At 45.7% G+C, this 18,902-nt stretch overlaps 1 protein-coding gene across 1 annotated transcript in view; it reads left to right on the top strand.

Moving 5' to 3' along the window:
* The window catches only part of PASD1 (PAS domain containing repressor 1), a 53,271-nt gene extending 38,001 nt beyond the window's left edge, over positions 1–15,270 (top strand). Inside the window, exons 9-16 of the mRNA XM_032845295.1 lie at positions 361–436; positions 5,349–5,475; positions 7,794–8,101; positions 10,641–10,823; positions 11,171–11,368; positions 11,715–12,010; positions 13,251–13,497; positions 14,964–15,270. Of these exons, the coding sequence (XP_032701186.1) occupies positions 361–436; positions 5,349–5,475; positions 7,794–8,101; positions 10,641–10,823; positions 11,171–11,368; positions 11,715–12,010; positions 13,251–13,497; positions 14,964–15,104 (1,576 nt within the window). The 3' untranslated portion in view covers positions 15,105–15,270. The remainder of the gene's footprint in view (positions 1–360; positions 437–5,348; positions 5,476–7,793; positions 8,102–10,640; positions 10,824–11,170; positions 11,369–11,714; positions 12,011–13,250; positions 13,498–14,963) is intronic.
* The last annotated feature ends 3,632 nt before the right edge of the window (positions 15,271–18,902 follow it).

The raw sequence follows: 18,902 nt of genomic DNA, 5'->3' as shown, positions 1-18,902 counted from the left end.
GATATGCTGCAGAACAACTTTCCCTGTAGGAATAGTAGCACCTCAAAGATTGATATGATGTATTAAGAAAAATAAATATTTGTTCTTTTTTTTTAAGATTTTATTTATTTATTTGGGAGAGAGAGAGATGGCAACAGAGAGTGTAATCTGGGAGTAGAGGGAGAAGCAGAGCCCGACAATGTGGCGCTCAATCCCACGACCCTGGATCATGATTTGAGCAGACTCTTAACCAACTGGGCTACCCAGGCATCCCTCAGATTTTTGTTCTTATTTGAACCTTATTTTTACCGTACAATAGAAAATTTAGATTTAAATGGCAAGTGAGATGTGCTTACCATTTCTCTGTTCATCTCTTTACAGAAGCCAGGGCCAAAAGAGAAGTTCTAGAATGGAATTGCTTTGTGCTGAATCTGCTGCTGCTGCTGCTGCCTCAGAGGTATGTTCGTAAGAGCATAAGAGAGTCATAGGGTAAATGGATGGATCCTTCTCCCTGTAGTATTGACTCCTTAGTTACTGTGTGTTCCCAATAGAAAAAAGTTTTCATTTTGAGAAGTATCCCATGTGGGCATAGCACTTGAGTGGGATTCCACAGCTGCCATTTTGTAGCCATTTCTTTTTTTTTTTTTAAAGATTTTATTGATTTGACAGGCAGAGAGACAGGGAGGGGAGGGAACACAAGCAAGGGAAGTGGGAAAGGGAGAAGCAGGTTTCTCACCCACTGAGCAGGGAGCCTGACATGGGCCTCGATTCCAGGATCCTGGGATCATGACTTGAGCTGAAGACAGACGCTTAACCCACCAAGCCACCCAGGTGCCCCTTCGTAGCCATTTCTTATTGGGAACCAGCAACTACAGTGCTCGCATTGGGGAGCAAGAATATCCTGTCCCCTTCAAGCCCCTCTAACCAGACTAAGGATCAAATAGACGTGAGACAATCCTCTAACACCATTGGTGGGAATGCAAGTTGGTGCAGCCACTTTGGAAAACAGTGTGAAGGTTCCTCAAAAAGTTGAAAATAGAGCTACGTTAACGGGAGAGAATCAAATTTAATAGTGTACATGGAGGGAACCTACACAGGCATGGACATTTCAAAGAAGTCATGCAGCATGAGGTATATATGTCATTCTAAACTAAGGAAAAGGGGGTAGGGGGTCTGGGATTTCAAAGGGAAGGATTGCAGTGCTCAGGAAGAATGACAAAGACTAAATGTCTGGTAAACAAATGGTTTGATGGGCCCCTCAGAAACAATGGCACACAGAGAGGACTTTGATCAGACAGGCACTGCTAGGTTCCTCCCTGTCCACCATTCCTAGTTCACGGTATAATGGTGCATGGTGATAACTTTCTTCATGGAGCAGGGCCTCTACCTAAATTATTTTAGGCAGTTGTCTGGCAGGTAGAGTTTTTCCTGAGTCTGCTGAGTTTTGATTGCTTTTTTAACTCAAAATAAACTTCATGCCAAAGTGGCCCACCTTGGGGACACCTGTTCTTGGCCCCCAACACTTGGTATGGTCCCTGTAGTATTTTTTTTTAAATTAAGCTAAGCTCTATGCCATTTTTCAAGGTCTTTTTGACCTGTGAATACATTTCAAAAAGGAAGAAGTTTACTGACGTGCCTGCTGCAGTAGCCACATGTGGGGTAGACTCATGAGCAGGCATTATCCCTTCATGGTCAGAACCCAGGCCCCAAATGGTCTAGATTGCCACCCATCATTTTCCTAAGCCACTGAATGTTTCATCCATTTATCTATTTACTGGATGTCACTAGAGAAAATCTTAGAGGGATGCATATTAATAGAAATATGAAACCTGGATCTGCGTTCAGTGATCTGAAATTCTAGTCTGGGAGAAAGGATCAAACTGCAAGAAAAAAAGGCACAGAACAGAAAAAGCCTCCCAGAAAACTGTCCCCAGGGATGGTGCTCCACCTTACCTGCCAAGCCCTGGGTGCCTGTTACACAGCTGCTGTGGTGGTGGTGCTTCAGAGAGAAAGATGGCCTCAGACTTCAAAATATAAGGGTCAATTCCTAATTTGGTCATTTACCAGTGTGACCTGAGGAAAGTCATTTGCCAGTGGAGAGCCTCTGTTTCCTGTCAGGAAAAGGGGAGTGGTCATGTGCCAGGCTCTCTCATCTGGATGTAACCTCATTTATCAGTGTATGTTCTGTATTCCTGCAATAGAACGAAGATTCTGTGAGAACAGGGGCTGTCCTGTTCATCAGCCTATCCTGAAATATCTTGAACAAGGTTTGCCACACATAGTAGGCGCTCATACATATTAGATGCACCGATGAGTATTGTATGTCACAGCACTGTGTCATTTTTATAGCACGCTCCAAATGTAACGTAAAGGGATCCCAAGAGCAGTATAGATAGGCTGGGTGGGTGGATTTTCACTTTGGTTTTCAGGCCTGCATGTGGTTTTGTCTGAAAAGCTTTGTGTGTTTCTGGGACTGTGCAGACAGCAGGTATTTTTACTGTTTAAGCTCTTCTCTAACATAGGAAACACACCTATGTTTTTAAATACAAAGTGCTGATTTTATATTGCATTTTCCAACTATTGCTCATTGTAGGGGACCAGAATTTGCCACCCCAAAATATGTCTCTGGGATAAAGATTATTTTAAGCTGCATATTTTTAAGAAAGTGCAAACACGGGAGACGCTCCAAAGACTGAGTAGAAGTTAACCTTTTGTAAGAGACATTTACATTTATAAGGAAAATCTCCCTTTGTTGGGGGTGTGTCTTGCTCTTGGTATCTGGGAACTCCTCAGTGGAGAAGATAATGATTTAGATCTGCATAACAATCTTACCCTTATTATTCTGCGTCTCCTGGTCACCTCCCATAAATGACTTCTCCAGTCTCAACATCTTCTTTTTTCTTTAGCTGGAGATGGTATTTAAGGTGATGGCTTTGGCCACCTTGGGGAGTCAGTTTTCCTGGATCTCTCCCATGATACAGGAGGTATCCATGTTTGATTTTCTCCTATTAATCTGTCTAATGTTAATTTAATTCTTAGACCAGTCAGAAGAAACTTAAAGGGTAATAAGCTACTTGTATGTAGATGAAACTTTCTGAGGACAGCACATCTGCTAACATTCTGTTCAAGAAAGAATGAAATGGCTGAAATTAGGTAGAAAAAAGCTAATTTAAACAGAGTAGTGCTCTGTTTACACACAAACTAATTGCTGTTATTCTAGGAAAAGAGGCCAAGACATCCATAGAACTCTGGGTATCATTCCAGTGTCTATGCTGCTGACAGCCTGACTTCATCAGTCCACAAATACTCACCTAGGATCTGCAGTGTGTAATGTGTGAACACCCAGAATCCTTCTATTTAATGTGTCTTGGGGAAAGTTGGCCTTAAAAATTCTCACTTCATAAACTTATAAAACCTAAGTAATTATAACATGTAATGGAATTTTTTTAAAGAAACTCATAATCCCACCACTATGGCACAATTGCTATTTATTTTTGCTTATTCCCATTCAGTCTCAGTCTGGCAATTTTAATCATTCCAGTAACTGTCTGATATTTCACGGAATTGAGAAACTTCTGCTTCTAATCAAGATGGCATGACTAAGGACCAGATTTAACTTTCCTGCCCCCGTGACAAAAATGTATGAAATAATAGTTTTCACGAAAATGGTCAGTCATTAGGCAACAAAGGACAGGGACTCCTAAGACATGGGAAACAATTAGACGAGTCCTGCAGTTGCCACAGCAAGTTTCTAGGTGGCAAATCTGCTCCCCTTCACTGGTATCTTTTTTTTTTTTCCTGAAATAGTTTCTTTGCTTTGTTCCCCCCCTCTCCCCACCCCAGGCCAATTACCACTGGTACACATGATTTTGTCATTTTAAGTTTACTTAAGCTTAGTTAATTTATGTTGATAGGCTAAATAAAACAATATGAACACACAAAAAATGGACATCTTAATCAATACCTGAGTATACACATTTCTATTGAAACATCCAAGAAGCAAGGAACTAAAGACTAAATTGATATAGGACTATGATAAAAAGCAGAAGGGAAAAGACTGGGAAAAAAGGTCATATCCCATCTTATTGAATCTTATTGAATACCATCTCACCAGAATTTCTGTCTCAAAAATGAAAAGATTGTTATATCCCCAGCAACATATCACTTCTTTTAAGGAGTACAAAACATAGTGAGCTTGAATGGGGAGGTTGCGCAGTGTCCTGAAGTTCAAATGCTGGGATTTGATCTGGGCCAGTATGTTCCAACAAACAGGTTCCTTGTAGAAAAATTGGCATGAGTCTATGTCTTAATCCAGGCTGGAAAAAAAAACAAAATAAAACAAAACACAGCCGAGGCACTAAAATTTTCAGCAGAAATGTAAAAGATTCCTGTGCTAAACCAGGTACTTGTATTTCATATGAGCAGTGAGCTGCAGACTGTTCAAAAAGGATCTAGTTGTTAAGGAAGTGGAAGGGGATCACTAAACTCAGAATATGATGTGTACAATTTAAAGCAGCAAATGGCTTCAATTGAGGCACCAGGGTTAGGGAAGAGAGCACTGGGTTTGAAGTCCTTGGACTCTCTCTGTCTCTCTGCTGCTGCCCTGCTGTGTGACGTTGTCCTCTTTGACACTATCAAAGGGGGAGGTTGCACTAGAAGCTCTCCAGGGCCATTTCCATCTCTGTGCAGCTATAGTAAAGATGGTTTTTGGTAATAATACTTCTGACTTCTGGGGCGCCTGGATGGCTCAGTGGTTAAAGCCTCTGCCTTCGGCTCAGGTCATGATCCCAGGGTCCTGGAGATCGAGTCCCGCATCGGGCTCTCTACTCAGCAGGGAGCCTGCCTCCTCCTCTCTCTCTCTCTCTCTCTGCCTACTTGTTATCTGTCTGTGAAATAAACAAATAAAAATCTAAAAAAAATAATACTTCTGACTTCAACCTCCATTGAAGACGTGAAGCAGCTGTCCAGCAGCCTCCATCTGGCAGGCCCTCTGGTGGCAGTGCCCTTCGCCCATGGCCAGGTTAGCATCCTACCAACACCTGGGAAAGGTGGTTTTTGTTTTTTTTTTTCTTTTCTCTTCTTCTTTTCTTTTCTTTTCCTTTTTTTTTTTCCTTTTCTCTTCTTCTGCCACAGCCTTTGGTGACACACAGTTTTCTTAGGCTTGTGCTTTTAGCGCATCTGTACTGTGTTTATTTTCTCAGTTTTGTCAGAGTATAGCATGTGGCACCTATAATCACTGCTTATTCCCTTCCAGCAATATTTTTCAAGGACATGTTTCATGATGGTTTGTGTTCTGCCTGTGTTTCCTGTTGTTTATGTATCTGTCTCCAAATTGAAATGTCATTTTCTCCTCATTTGGAAATTCCCAGGATCAAGTTGGTATTGGAACAGTTGAGCAGTATGGCCCCCAAGAGTCTGATCATGTAATTAGGATAGAATCTGATACATCTTATGATTCCAGCACATCGTCCCTGGAAAGCATACTGGCATCACCAGGTAGGTACATTTGGATGTGTGGATAGGGATTATCAGAAGAAAAACTGTGGCCCATAGGGTAGTTCTTGTTTTTTTCAGAGGATGAAAATGTTCTGTTCATAATGATGCAAAAATCACAAGACTGAACTAATTTCATCTTCTGTAAGTTTTTTTGAGATGATGATTTGAGAGTGATGAAAGTGAATATCTCATCAATGGTTCAAGTGCTTGGGAATGGTATTATTCTGTCCCATTAACATTTAATCTTCTAAAGATTGGTGCTAGCGCTCAGCCCTTAGAGGAGTAGCATCTCATCTCTTTGTCCTTATTTAATCTTCACTGCTATGCTGCAGTGGTTACAGTCCAAAGAAACCCCTTGTTTTTTTTTTAATTTTTATATATTTTTAAAGATTTTTATTTATTTATTTGACTGAGAGAGATCACAAGTAGGCAGAGAGGCAGGCAGCGTGGGGGGAAGCAGGCTCCTTGCTGAGCAGGGAGTCTGATGCGGGGCTCGATCCCAGGACCCTAGGATCACGACCTGAGCCGAAGGAAGAGGCTTAACCCACTGAGCCACCCAGGTGCCCCAGAACTTTATTTTTTAGAGAAAAAGAAGGAATAGTTATTTGTCTTGTTGATATTTAGGAAGGTAGAGTCAATCATTTTCCAAATGTGATATGCCTTCTTAGTACTTTTGGTCTCCTTGATATCACTGTAAGAATGTAAAATGGGCAAGACCAAAATGACTCCCCCCCCCCCCGGGGGGAGAGGGAAACCTCTTGTTTTTTTTTTTTTTAAAACATACTATAAGAAGAATTTTTAGTATAGGACAAAAAGGATAGACTCTTAGAAACAGTGATACTTATTATGTAAGTTTCACTATTAAAGACATTTCATAAATATAATTGTATAAAAATACAAAACTTGATGTGGTGCCGGATGCTTAATGCAGATCCTGTCCTCTAATTTGCTGACCCTAGTATGGAGTCTTTGCATTGTGGAATCTTCATATATAGAACTAATTTTTAAATAGCTAGCTAACCTAATAGCTAACTAATAACTAACCTAATATCTAACTAAACTGATAGCTAACTAACTAATACCTCTATTTTTTAATAGCTAGCTAACAACTCTTACATTATGGCTGCCAATCTCAAATTTTGTTTAAAAAAATCTTTTCAAAACAATTGATTGGGGGGGGAGTCCATGAACCCATGATTGTGATTTCTGAAACGTGTAAGAAAAAATTTAGTTTTGAATTTGCACACAGTAAAGTTCACTCCTTGGGATGTATGGTTCTGTGGGCTTGACAAAGGCAAGGAGTCCTGTATCTGCCACCACAGTACCAGACAGAACAGTTCTGCCATCCCCAGATTCCTTTGTGTTGTCTTTGAACTCCAGCTCCGTCCCTCATTCTCTGGCAACCGTTGGTCTGTATTTGGTCTCTGGTTTCCTTTTTCCAGAATGTCATGTAAATAACAGAATCATGCAGTCTCTCACCTTTTTTGGTCTGGCTTTGTTAATGAAATGTGTTCAAGAGTCATCCATGTTGCATGAATCAGTGGTTCATTCCTCTTTCCTTGCTCAGTAATACTGTACCTTGTGCATGTACCACAGTTATTTGTTTAAAAATCCACTCATCTGCAGAAGGACACCTGGGTTGTTTCCATGTTTTTCAGTGACTATATATAAAGCTACTATAACCATTTGCATAGAGGTTTTTTGGTGTGGATACAAACATTTAATTGACTTGGTTAAATTCCTGGGAGCTGGACAACTGGGTCATATGGGAAGCGTGTGTGAAAGAAACTGCCAAACTATTTTCCAAAATAACTCTGCCCTTTTGTATTCTTCAAATAATGTTGTCCAGCTTGCTTTTTTGAAGGAGAGTCATTTCTCCACACCTCCACCAGCACTTCCAGAGCACTCCAGAGATCCCCACATTCTGGGGAACGTACATTTTGGGAAGTGATTTATGATTATGCTTGATTTGGTATTATCAGTTGGAAGGTACCAAATTTCCAGAAGCATGGCCAGAAGAATTTTATGATGAAAAACACTCAACACGAATGGTTTGGGTACTTACCCATTTACACTTGGGTGGGTGGAGGTAAAGTGAGACACTCCCTTTTTCTTTATTTTCAAATATGAACACATTTTTAAGGAATGTTCTGAATTACTTTTGGTACCTGGCACATCTAATCCTTAACATGGAACAACGCTGGACTCTCCTGTTTTTATGACTTATAAAGGCAATAAAGAGAAATCTGTAAATCTTGTTGATAATGTTGGTACTTCTGCTTTCTTGGTCACGCGTTCCACTGGGCTTTCTTCTTCAGTTGCATCATCTTCGCAAAGCTTTGAATTCCAGCCGGTGGTGGAACAGGTTTCTGATGTAGATGAGGTACAAGTGGTGGACGAGCTGGAAGAGGTAGACCAGATGGAGCAGATGGATGAGGTGGATGAGGTGGGACAAGTAGATGAAGAGGAAGAGGTGGAGCAGATGGAGGAGCTGGAGCAGGAGTGGCAGCTGGACCAGGTGGAGGAGGACAAACAGCTGGACCGAGTGGAGCAGGAGGACCAGGCGGACCAGGCTGAGCAGGAGGCCAGCTCACCCTCCAGTGTGGCTGCTGGCATCAGTGATGAGGTACCTCTGGGAGTCTTGCTCTGCATATTTGTCTGGACCACCACTGTAAAGCCCTGAATTTCCACTCTTGTGTTCAAGTTTACTTTGTAGAAAACATCCTATTATTATCACTCTTTCTGTCATACTGCATTTTCAGATGTGGACCCTAACAAACAGGGAGGTGGGAGGTTAAGAAAGACAAAATCTCTGTTCTCCTCTTAATGTGAAAAATGTGAAGACAGTTTGGGTTTGAGAGAAAGTTTGGGCCAAATAGGCAGCTTATCTACTAAGAGAAGGCAGTATTTTTAAGAGCTGTATTCCTTATCACCTGGGAGGGGATGCTAACCATCTTGGGAAGATGACTTTCCTGGCTACCATACCAACACATCCCCACCACAAGCTAGGTTTCTCCAATGGAGGTTTTTTTGTTTTGTTTTGTTTTGTTTTAGTTTAGAAACATGCCTTTCAGAATGCTAGTTGTATCCAACCTTCAAATGTCAGCACCAGTGTAAGGTTCGAGGTCAAATCAGTGCAGTTGGATTTACTACTCTGTTGCTCTTCAATCTGCAAATTTGTGTACATAATCACAGATTTGGACAATCATCTTTTATAATAGCAGGATTATTAAAATCAGGATTGGCAGGCAAGATAATGAATTTATGGTCTGTTATGTGGAATTGTGTACATTAATTACAAAGCCTAAAATGAGTCCCTCCCTCTTTTTTTTTTTTTGAGTCCCTCCCTCTTTTATAATCAAAAGAACTGAGGGCTAGAAGATAGTTGTTTGAATTTGGCCCCAGCCTTGACCTTGCCACATCCCTGAGCCTCAGTTTCTTGACCTCGAAATGGTCTGCTTGCCTTGTGGGGATTTCTGGACTGCTGTGAAAATGTTTTGAACAATTTAAAACACATTTCTGTAGCAATCCATGTTCTCTTTATTTATGTCTGTATTTGCCAAAAAGCTGTGGTTCCCCTTTCCCATTGACAAGTTTCTCTTCTGCTTTGAATAAAGTCATAACTAAACTTTAAATGTAACTTTTGTTTACAATAGCCAGAATAAGCAGCAATGAGTGTGGGTAGTACAGCCCTGCATGTGGTAGCATATTGGACTTATGTGGGGTACCATGGATTGACAGACTGGAGTATATCCAGAAGCTAGAGCCCAGGATGGAGAGAGGCTGGAAAATGTCATGTTGTCGGTAGTGGAAGTTAGTCACCGTGGAACGCATTGGAGAAGGGAGATTGGCAAGGGACAAGAAAGCCTGCTCCAAGTAGCTACACAGCTGTCGTGCTCCTGAAGCGGAAGCAGGTCTCCAGTGCATTAAACTAGGGTGGAGACCTAGCAGCTCCGGGAAGGCAGCTTTCCACTCCCCTCAAGAAAGCCATTCTCAGATGCGTTAGGTCCCTCCCCCAGGTGGTGTGCTCCTTCCCCTTCAACGGAGAGGTGTGAGACAAGCTTTGTAGCTCATCTGCCAGGGACAGCAGAGAGAAGTTCCTGCTTGGAGAATGGGGATTTGAATGTGATAACCTGTAAGGTCTGTGGCTGCCAGTCCCTAGTTTCGAGTATTTTGTTTATTCATTTATTTATTTGCTTAATGAATGCCTCCTTTTTTATACGAATATCTACATAGTTTACAACAAAAGAAGGACAATTGGGCAATTTTCACTGGCTTAAAAATTCACAGAATTTTTTATTACAAGGGAAAAAAACAGCTTGCATGTTTTTTGCTCTGTCTCTTTTTAATGACTCAGCTGTGCTCTTCCATTAGCCACAGTATACGATAGAATAGACTCTTGTTTTTGTTCTCTAGCAGTTGCATGTATATGCGTCTTCTCATCATTAATATCGGGACTGTGGCTCTCTCATCTTGTTTATGCACACAGTGCCAACCCAGATCAAGGCAAATAATAGCTTCCACGGAAGGTCTCTTCTTTCTCAAGAGCCCTGCCTCTTCCTTCCACCCTCAGCCAGTCACTTAAGAAGCGTGTCCACTAAATTTCTTTCAAATGTGTCCCTTCCTTTCCATGTCTCCTGCCTCTGGTCTGTTTCAGGCCCCTGTTTTCTCTACTGTAACTGTGTATGGAAGGTATGTACTTTCTAGGACGTTGTGAAGGTCAGATCCATGAATTTCTTTGCAAGTGCTTAGAGAAGAGTGCCTGGAACAAAGGAAGTGCCATTTGAACTTCTTCTCACCCCATTGCAAATGGGGGTATCTGATAGACGTTTCCCACGTGCCTTGTCTGTGATATGATGACCCACTGAGCTCTGACTCTCCCACTAAGGATATTGGGCAGGTGGCTGCTTCACACTTTGGGGCCAGTTCCATGGTTTTATATTTTGAGGAAAAAAATCAGAGTGCATGATTCCCACGATCCATTTCTGATCTTGAATTCTTGGATTCTCTAGCCATTTCTTCAGACTTTCTAGTCATGAAGGAAATTGGGAGTGCAGGAATCATTCTCATTCTCAGTCTTTGCAGACTTGGCAATAAAACAGTCTGGTAGGATTTGGGGACCCCGGTGTCCCGATCTGTGAGCCACAAGCAATTCCTCCCCACAGTCAATACAACCACCGCCATCAATTATGTCATACATCAACAAGCGGGAGCTGGAGCTGATGAAAAAGTTCAGGGAGCAGCTGGAAGAGCAGACACGGATGCTGCAGGCTGACATCCGAAGCCAGCGGGATGCACTGGAAATGATGAAGGAACAGCTTCAGAGAATACAGGATTCCACCTTTCAGGTCAGAGGCCAGTTCCAAGTAAGTAAGTGGCAGAAGGGAGAGGAAAAAAGAGACCTTGACAGTTGTCAAGCAGTCAGTCACTGGGGTCTGCTAGGAGGGAGAGCAGCTGCTTCAGGACAGCAATGGGGCATTTGGAGTGGTCTTCAGCAGGGACTTTTGCCTGTCCTCTTGGTCTCTTGGCTGTAATGGCTGAAATCGGCCCAGCCAGGCTCTGGCAGTGACAGACACAGCTCCTATATAGCCAAGGCTTCCCAGGGGGCCTGTCCCACTCTGTCCCAGGCATGTCCTGTTCCCTGAGGAAAGGTGCGGCCTCTGAATAAGACCTCCATGATACTGTGTCCTTCCAGATGCAGCCAACCATCTCACACCACCTTGACCATCCTGAGTTCCAGTCTTTGGAGCCAGTGCCCAAGAAACAACGCACTGAGCAAATGAAGGAGTCCCTCCCAGACCTCAACGAGATCAGCCTTTCCTGTGGTTCATGTTCACCCTGCTCTTTCAAATTCTCAGAGGAGCTGGAGGAGACTTGTGATGACTCCAACCAGGTATGGAAAGCCTGTTTCAACTGGGGAGCTGAAAGGAGATTTTATTGTCATAAACACCGGGGCTCACCTGGTTCTCCTGAGGGGTTGGTGCCTAATCAGTTGGCTGCGGTTCACTTGCTTGAGATAAAAATTCTTGGCGAGCTAGACCCAGACACTCATTCCCAGGCACACGTATGTGTATCCTGGATGGCAGCACCTTGTGCCCGGATCAACACATAAACATCACCCTGACCACACCCGCAGGCGCAGGGCTGCTGTCATCTGCTCTAGGAGAATGGAGGAGGGCTGTTCTGTCGGCTTCTGGGAGACTCTTGCGGGCACTAAGGTCCTTTCATCTCTCCTGAAGCCACTGCTGGAGGGGCAGGACCCATTCCTGCAGCAGCCATTGCAGCAGACACAGGACCAGCTTCTGTCGGAGCAGCAGGTGCAGGAGCAACCCCAGCCGCCGAGCACTGTGGTGGGAAGGCAGAAGCTGCAGATATACCTGCCAGGCCAGGCCGGCGTAGCTGTGCCCCTCTGTGAGGACCCCATGACGTTCATGCACACCCAGACCATTGTTCCTGTCCAGTTAGCAGCTGGACAACAGCCCTCTGGCTGCTATCAAGGTGATACCCTGGGGGACGAAGAAGATGACAGCCCTAGGTAAGAAGTACATGGAACAGTGATAAGTACAGAAGTCCCTGCTTTCCCCTCATGGCCAGACACTGTGCCTGAGACCATGAGTGACTTACCCACAGGGCACCCAACCCCCCTCATCAAAACCAGTGTGCTCCCACTCACCTAGCTCTGTGGCTTCCAGACCCCCGCCTCTGCATGCACAGTGCGTTGCCAAGCATGTGCTGGTGGAACGGAGGAGACTGTGAAAATAGGAGGCCTAGATATGGAAGCTCCCAAGCTAGGGAACTGGCAGATCTTGAAATCGCTTGGCTCCACCCACCCAAGCCCAGTCTTACAGCACAGGATGTCTAGAGCAAAGTCTTATGTGCCCATAGCTGAGTGACTCCATGGCTCCCAGCTTTCTTCTCCCACTCCACTGTAATCTGGTGGTCACAGCAGACCAGAAGAAGGGGTCTCCACAGAACTGACAACCTATGTGAGGGAAGTGGGTGTGAAACAGTTGCTACATGTCCGTTGGATACCAAGGAGCTAAGCTCCCAGAAGAGCTAAGTTCTCGAAGGCCGTATGAGGACATGAACACATTTTCTGCTCAGTAATAAGTCTGTGGTCCCAAATGCCAGAAAGAGAAGGCTCTGCTCAGCAGTGAAGGGGTTGTAGAGCACATGCTTGGTGCCTAGTAAATATTTTTGAGCGAATGCCAGCTCTCTGAGCAGGGTTCCCAGAGCTCTCCAGATTTCCTTCTGGGCCTCCCCTGTAGAATCAGTGACCCTGATATGTCTGGTGGGTGGGTTAGTGCCGTGTTTCCCACAGGCCTGTTCATCAGAATCCACTTGAGGAGGCTGTAGGAAGTACAGATTCAGAAGTCCCTATTTACCCAAGATAAATGGGGCTCTTGTAGAGATAGCACTGGATTTGCAGGAAGGAACTAGCCGGGTAGCCCCAAACAGCAACAAAGGGCATGTCCCTGACTTTGGATGGGTAAAGTGACAGGTCCAAGGTCACAGAGATCACCACTGTGGAAGATTCAGGACTGTCCAAGTAATACAAATAAAACCACTGGAGCCAAAAGACTAATTCACCTCAGTCTTTACATTGACCTGACTTTGGCAAATGGAATCTTCTTAGGGCAAGGTGAGGATACAAACCAGTGAATCCTGATTTAGCCACCAAAACCAGTTGTGCCATAAACACCTAAGAAAGAGCAAGCCAATGGCTCCTGGGTCATGGGTCCCAGACCCATGTCACTATAACATGTTTTTTTCAGTTTTTTTCCTGAGGAGCAGCAGAAGGTGTCCATGGTATATAGCCCGGGCTCTGACACAGTCGCTTCTACCAGCTTTCCTCAGTCTCCCATACATTCTGACTCCAGTTTAGTAACCCTGGAGACCCCACAGGATTATATCCAGCTTTGGCAACAGCCACCAGATTCACAGCATCACCTTTACCTCCAAGTGAATACTTGGCCTTCCAGTGAGCACAACAGCCTGCAGGACCAAGCTACCTGGCCCCAGGTATAAACCTTTCCTTTCCCCTATGCTTCCCAGCCTAGGTCAGGGCATTCGGCATGGAGGCTGGGCCCCTTCCCCAAAAAGCACACACCACAGCGGTATGCTCTGGGTGTGAAATCCAGACTTCAGAGCTCAGTAAATTCGAGAGCGGTTACTCACATGGCAGCGGCACACACTGCTGAATAAATTGATTCTCTTCAAGTTTCCATGAAAAAGTGAGCTGTCCTCATGGATGGATATTAAATAGGATCAGAGGTAAAAACTTCTCAAGCATGTTAGCTGGATAAAGTGAGTCATGCCATATCCTGAGCTTGTTGCCCAAGCCCCGATCCCTTTCTGAACCTGTGGATCATTCATTCTACCGCAAAATCCCGGGCCTAGTGTGGGTGTGGTTCATTGTACTAAAAAATGAACCAAGGGTCTTTCTGTGCAATGTGCTTGGTGTTTATCCACAGGGAGCTCCATACTTGCCAGGAAAGACCCCCACCTCAGGGACCATCTGCTACGGTCATATTTCCAGGGCAGTGTTGGCAGCTGATCCAGATGGAAGTCATTTACTGGGTTTGGTCCCAGAAAGACTCTCAGCAGGCCCCTTGGAACCAAACACGCTCAATCTGACTAACAGTACTTATAAAGGGTGTTTTGATTCTGCCTTCAGAAATCTTAATGGAGACTAACCTCTGATTTTTTAAAACTAATGACAGCAACAAGGCAAAAAGAACCCAGTAAGTTAAGGCAGAATGAGTGAGTTTGGAATTTTAAATGGCTAAATGTGTGGTTATTTTCACATATACACCTTGACCAGCTGGGCTACCAGTCCTCCAGAAAGTTGACCCACAGGAGGCACTGCTCACATGAAAAGAGCTCATAGATGTTCAGTGGACCCTGTAGTTCAATTCCCAAGGCAGACTCTGGTGAAACCCTTCATCATGTCTGCTCTCAGGGCACTACCATCTGGATGGGCCCTTAGGAGCAGAGCAGCTATCCCAAGGAAGTGGAAAAGGGAGGATGCCTGGAAGGTTGTTGGGAGAATGCAATGTGATGGGAAAGGTAACAACAACCCACGCTGGTATTACTGCATTCTCCCAACAACCTTAGCTGGCAGTCAGGCTCAGCATGGAAGTTACTTAGGTTGAGCAGAGTAATAGCAGGGTCCAAGAGTAGGGCCAGGGAGAGAGCTTCCAAGCCTTTGGCTAGCCATGGCTGGCAGAGAAGCCCGGCTAGGGAGGGCCAGACACAGAACCTCGTAGTCTTAGGCATGAAGAAAACTTTGGGGGAGACAAGGGCAACTCTTGCTGGTCTTTAAGACAAGATGTTGTTGAAAGACAAAAGTGGAGAGGAGCCCCATTGTCCCCATCTGCACCTTCTGCCAGCGCCTTGTACGTCTGTGTTCCAAAGACCTACTTCTCAGCAGCTTGCTGACTTGGACTAGAGGGAAAATTTCACCTCATCCACCTTTTTCTTGGCAGGTGTCAGCTCCTCAGGCAAATCCCGAGGCTTTCCAGGACCCTGAAGAATACTCACCAGGCCATATCAGCTATTTTATGTCTGCCGAGCGGTCTAGCTCAGACGAAAACCAGCACCAGCAGTACTTTCATACCGAAACTTGAGAGAAGAGGGACAGACAGGCCAATGAGGCCTGCATGGCCAGGGGACCTCCAAGGCTCACAGAGTCCCCTGGAATAGGGGTTGGGGAGGGGGGGTGGATATTTTCTTTTCTTTCCTGATAAGTTCTGTTTGGGATTGTTGAGCACAACCCATTTCTTGGAAGGTATATTGCAGAGGCAGCCTGTGTTCTCCAGTGTGCTGATGTGTGACAGCAGCCAGGCCCCAGCAGGAGACTGCTGTCCCTCACCTTCCTGCCTGGCCTTGCACACACCTGTTCTACCATGGGCGAGCAGGCTGCAGAGTCTACTCAAGTTCGAATACCGTTTTTTGTTCTTGTTTTTGTTTTCTGCCAAGAAACGTTTTCCAGCATGGTTTATAATCTAGTAAGAAGCTGTTTTGTCTTAAGCCACAGTCATGTTGGGGAAATCACAGGTAACAGCATTCCAATGGTGGGAAGCTGAAATCAGATGAACACAGGTGCTTTGTACTAAAATAATCACAGCTCCAGTGCTTAATAAATATCTTTCTTTGCAACTCTCTGTGAACTTATGATTGGTCTTTTGGAACCTAGAAATTGTACTGACCTAGTTGACTGGTACTGTGGTCCTGAGTAAAGGGCTCATTTCCTGGACTTGAGCCCCTCATGGGCACCTCTGCTCCCTGCCACATTTGCAGAGACCGATGGCTTCTGCCACCCTGAGTAGCCATGTGTCCAGGCCCTCTGTGTGGCTGAAGCTTGCTGGCTCTTTTATTGATGCTGAGGGCAGCCACAAGCTTACTGGGCCCAAACCAGTGGGCCTAGACTAGGCTACCCACTCTGTGGAGACCATGCTCTGCCTCATGTGTCACCCCTGAGGTGAGCCTGGATGCACTGCATGCATGTTCCTTCTCTCCTGCCTGTAGCTTTTCCTCCAGGGGGGTGCTCCCTGGAGGGAAAGTGATTTGTTCTCTGGCTAGATACCAAGTAGAGCATCTTTCCAACTGTCTGCACAGGGGCCAAGAGGAGGGGAGCAGGAAGCACTTGAATAACCTTATCAGAAGTCATCCCGAGCCTTTAATGTCTGTTTTAAGATAATGAGTCATTATCTTATTACTTACTTATTACTTACTTACTTTTTACTTACTTATTTTGAATAAGTGAAAGGAAGCTCCCAGTCTCTAGGGACAAGTTAAAGGGGGCACATGAGGCCTCACACCTACAGGAAGATTTCGGCATTCTTCAGGAAATCTGATCTCTACCAGGGTGGTCTAGAGTGAATGTGTCCCTCTCCAATTCATGTATGGAAACACTACCCAACAATGTGATCATATTTGAAGGTAGGGCGCTTGGCAAGTGCTCAGCTTCAGATGAGGTCATAAGGGTGGGCCTCCCACAGTGGAATTAATGCCCCTATAAGAAGAGACACAAAGAGCCTGCTCCCTCTCTCACCTTGTGTGCACAAAGAAGAGGTCATGTCAGCCCAGAACAAGATGGTGGCTACTTACAAGCTGAGAGAAGAGGTATCAGAATAAAACCTACCTCTCTGGAGCCTTCTTTTTGGACTTTCATCCTCCAGAACTGTGAAAAATAAAGGTCTGTTGTTGACGCCCCCCATCTATGGTATTTTCTTATGGCAGTCTGGGCTGACCAAAACACAGGGGCTATTTGCTTCTTGGCATGTCCCTTTGTAGCCATTGGGAAGGAACAGCTGAAGGCTCACCTGCTGCAGTCACTCCTTGGCCCATTGTGATCGGCAGAGGTAGAAAATTTCCAAGAACCGGTTCTCTCGGGCTGCCCTGTAGAGATGGCAACGGAGAAGTCAGGGACACCCTTGATACCCACCTTGATTGTGGATGAGCAGAGTTTGAAGTGAAGGGCATTCTGGGGGTGTTGGCAGGGACTCTGTGGCCTCCTGCACTGGTAGCTGTCTCTCTTGGTCAGGGGATCACCTTCCTCTCCTGCCGGACTGTACAGGGAGGACTGCATGTGCACAAACCATGCTGCACTTGTCAGCGTGAGGAAAGGGTGTGCACAGAAGCCCAGGCTCAGAGGTCCTGAAGCTGCCTTGTGATTCATGTGCGGGTAGGGGGTAGCATGTGGCTCGGTAGGCTCCTTCAGTCTACACAGTCAGCTGGTAGTGTTCTGACCATGGGGGAGGCTCAGAGGTTTACTGTGGAGTAACAATGGTTCCCATGGCTGGGCCTGCTGTTCCCAATATGAAAATGATTTGCTCTTGCCTCCTTTCTCCCTTTATATGGTCAAGCAGGCCCTAAGAACGACACACTCCCATCAGGATGCAGCTGAGGCCCTGTTCTGCCTTGGACAAGCTACTTAAGCTCTCTGAGCCTCAGTTTCTCCATCCAAAAAAAAGGAGGGAGAATGAGATGATGCTTTTCCTGCCCAGCTTTCAGAGCAGGTAAGGATAAATGGAACGGTAGAGCTGGAAGAGGTTTTGGGAAATGCACCATAAAAGCTGATGAGGCTGGAGGCATTTGGTCATGATTATTGTTTGAATGCAATGTCTAGAGTGTGCCTTGCTGGACCGGGACATGTCTGAATGGGCCCAGTTGATTCAGGCTTCACCACTCCCTGGATTCAGACAAGGACCCTGAACTGGGAAGGTCTCTGGTCACCTTGGGCTGTGCCTCAGTCAATGGCGTAACTCCTGACTCAGCCCTGGGATGAGGTTGTCAGAGGGTCAGAGGGGAAAGAGGCCTTGGTCTGCTCTTTCTCAGAGATCCCCCACAGGAATAGCTGGAAGGACATCCCATTTTAGAGTGACACAAGGGCCCCAAATCCCAGAACCAGTACCCACATGCAAGATGGGCCAGTTGTGAGTTTGTTCTGTGTATTACTGAAGGCAAACCATGGTGAGAACCGGGCAGAGATTTCTGGAAGTTCCAGGCCTACTCCCTGCTCCAAGGCATTCCTGCTTTTCCTGGCCCAGACCTTGGACTGGGCTTTAACTGGGGTTGGCTGGCACTTACCTTTTGGTTCATTTTCCCGGGCATGAGAACTGATTCCCCCAGCTCCAGAGGGTCTCCCGATGATCGTAGCCAGGGAGAAAGCTGCCTGTTTTCAGGATTTGTAGGCAGCAGGGCTGACCGGGGCGGAGGAGGGCAGGACAGCATGAGGATGAGGGGTGACTAGTGTTCTTTTAGCAACAACGGAATCAGAAATAGGCATGAACTGAGGAGTGGAGCCTGGACCAGCCTTGCCTAGGGCAGGACAGAAGTTTGGGCAAGACCTGAGTCAAGAAGAGTGGTGACAGAAGCTTCTGAGGCCACAGCTCTGGAAAGAGTTATGGGAAAGAGTTATGGCTATTCTCGCGGTCTGTGCTAAACTAAACTGCTCCAGGAGGCCCTGGGGACTTCGCAGCCCACAACACCAAGTTTCATCAGAGAAATCTTCAGTTGCCACACCTGGAACTGCTCTATCACCCTCCCTCCCAGCCCACAGGCTGTACACATGGTGCATGATATACCTGGGCCACCTTGTCTTCTCTCTCAGGCTCTTCTTGGGTATGGGAGAGTTAGCCAGGGAAGAAGAGCTATTTCTCCAGCAGCCCAAGGGCAGGCAGATCCCAGTGAATGGGTTGGAAGGGGGACTCCAAAGGCAAAGCTGGTCTTGCTCTTAGGATACCCACCCCAGCACCCCAGGCTCAGCTGCTTGGCTCTCCTGCCTGGGTGGCCTCCAAGAGGCAGCAGCATTCTGTCTTGGTCCCTGAGCACCATGGCCCACACTCTGTTCATTGGCTGGGATACAAGGGTTGTCTGTTCGCTAAATTTCCCAGCTTTGCCATGCACCTCTGCTGGGACAG

This window comes from Lontra canadensis, unplaced genomic scaffold (assembly GCF_010015895.1).
Source record: "Lontra canadensis isolate GAN:19392208 unplaced genomic scaffold, GSC_riverotter_1.0 scaffold161, whole genome shotgun sequence".
In the NCBI taxonomy this organism is placed as follows: Eukaryota; Metazoa; Chordata; class Mammalia; order Carnivora; family Mustelidae; genus Lontra; species Lontra canadensis.
Note: the sequence above shows the minus strand (reverse complement) of the source record. Positions and strands in the feature narration are given on the sequence as shown.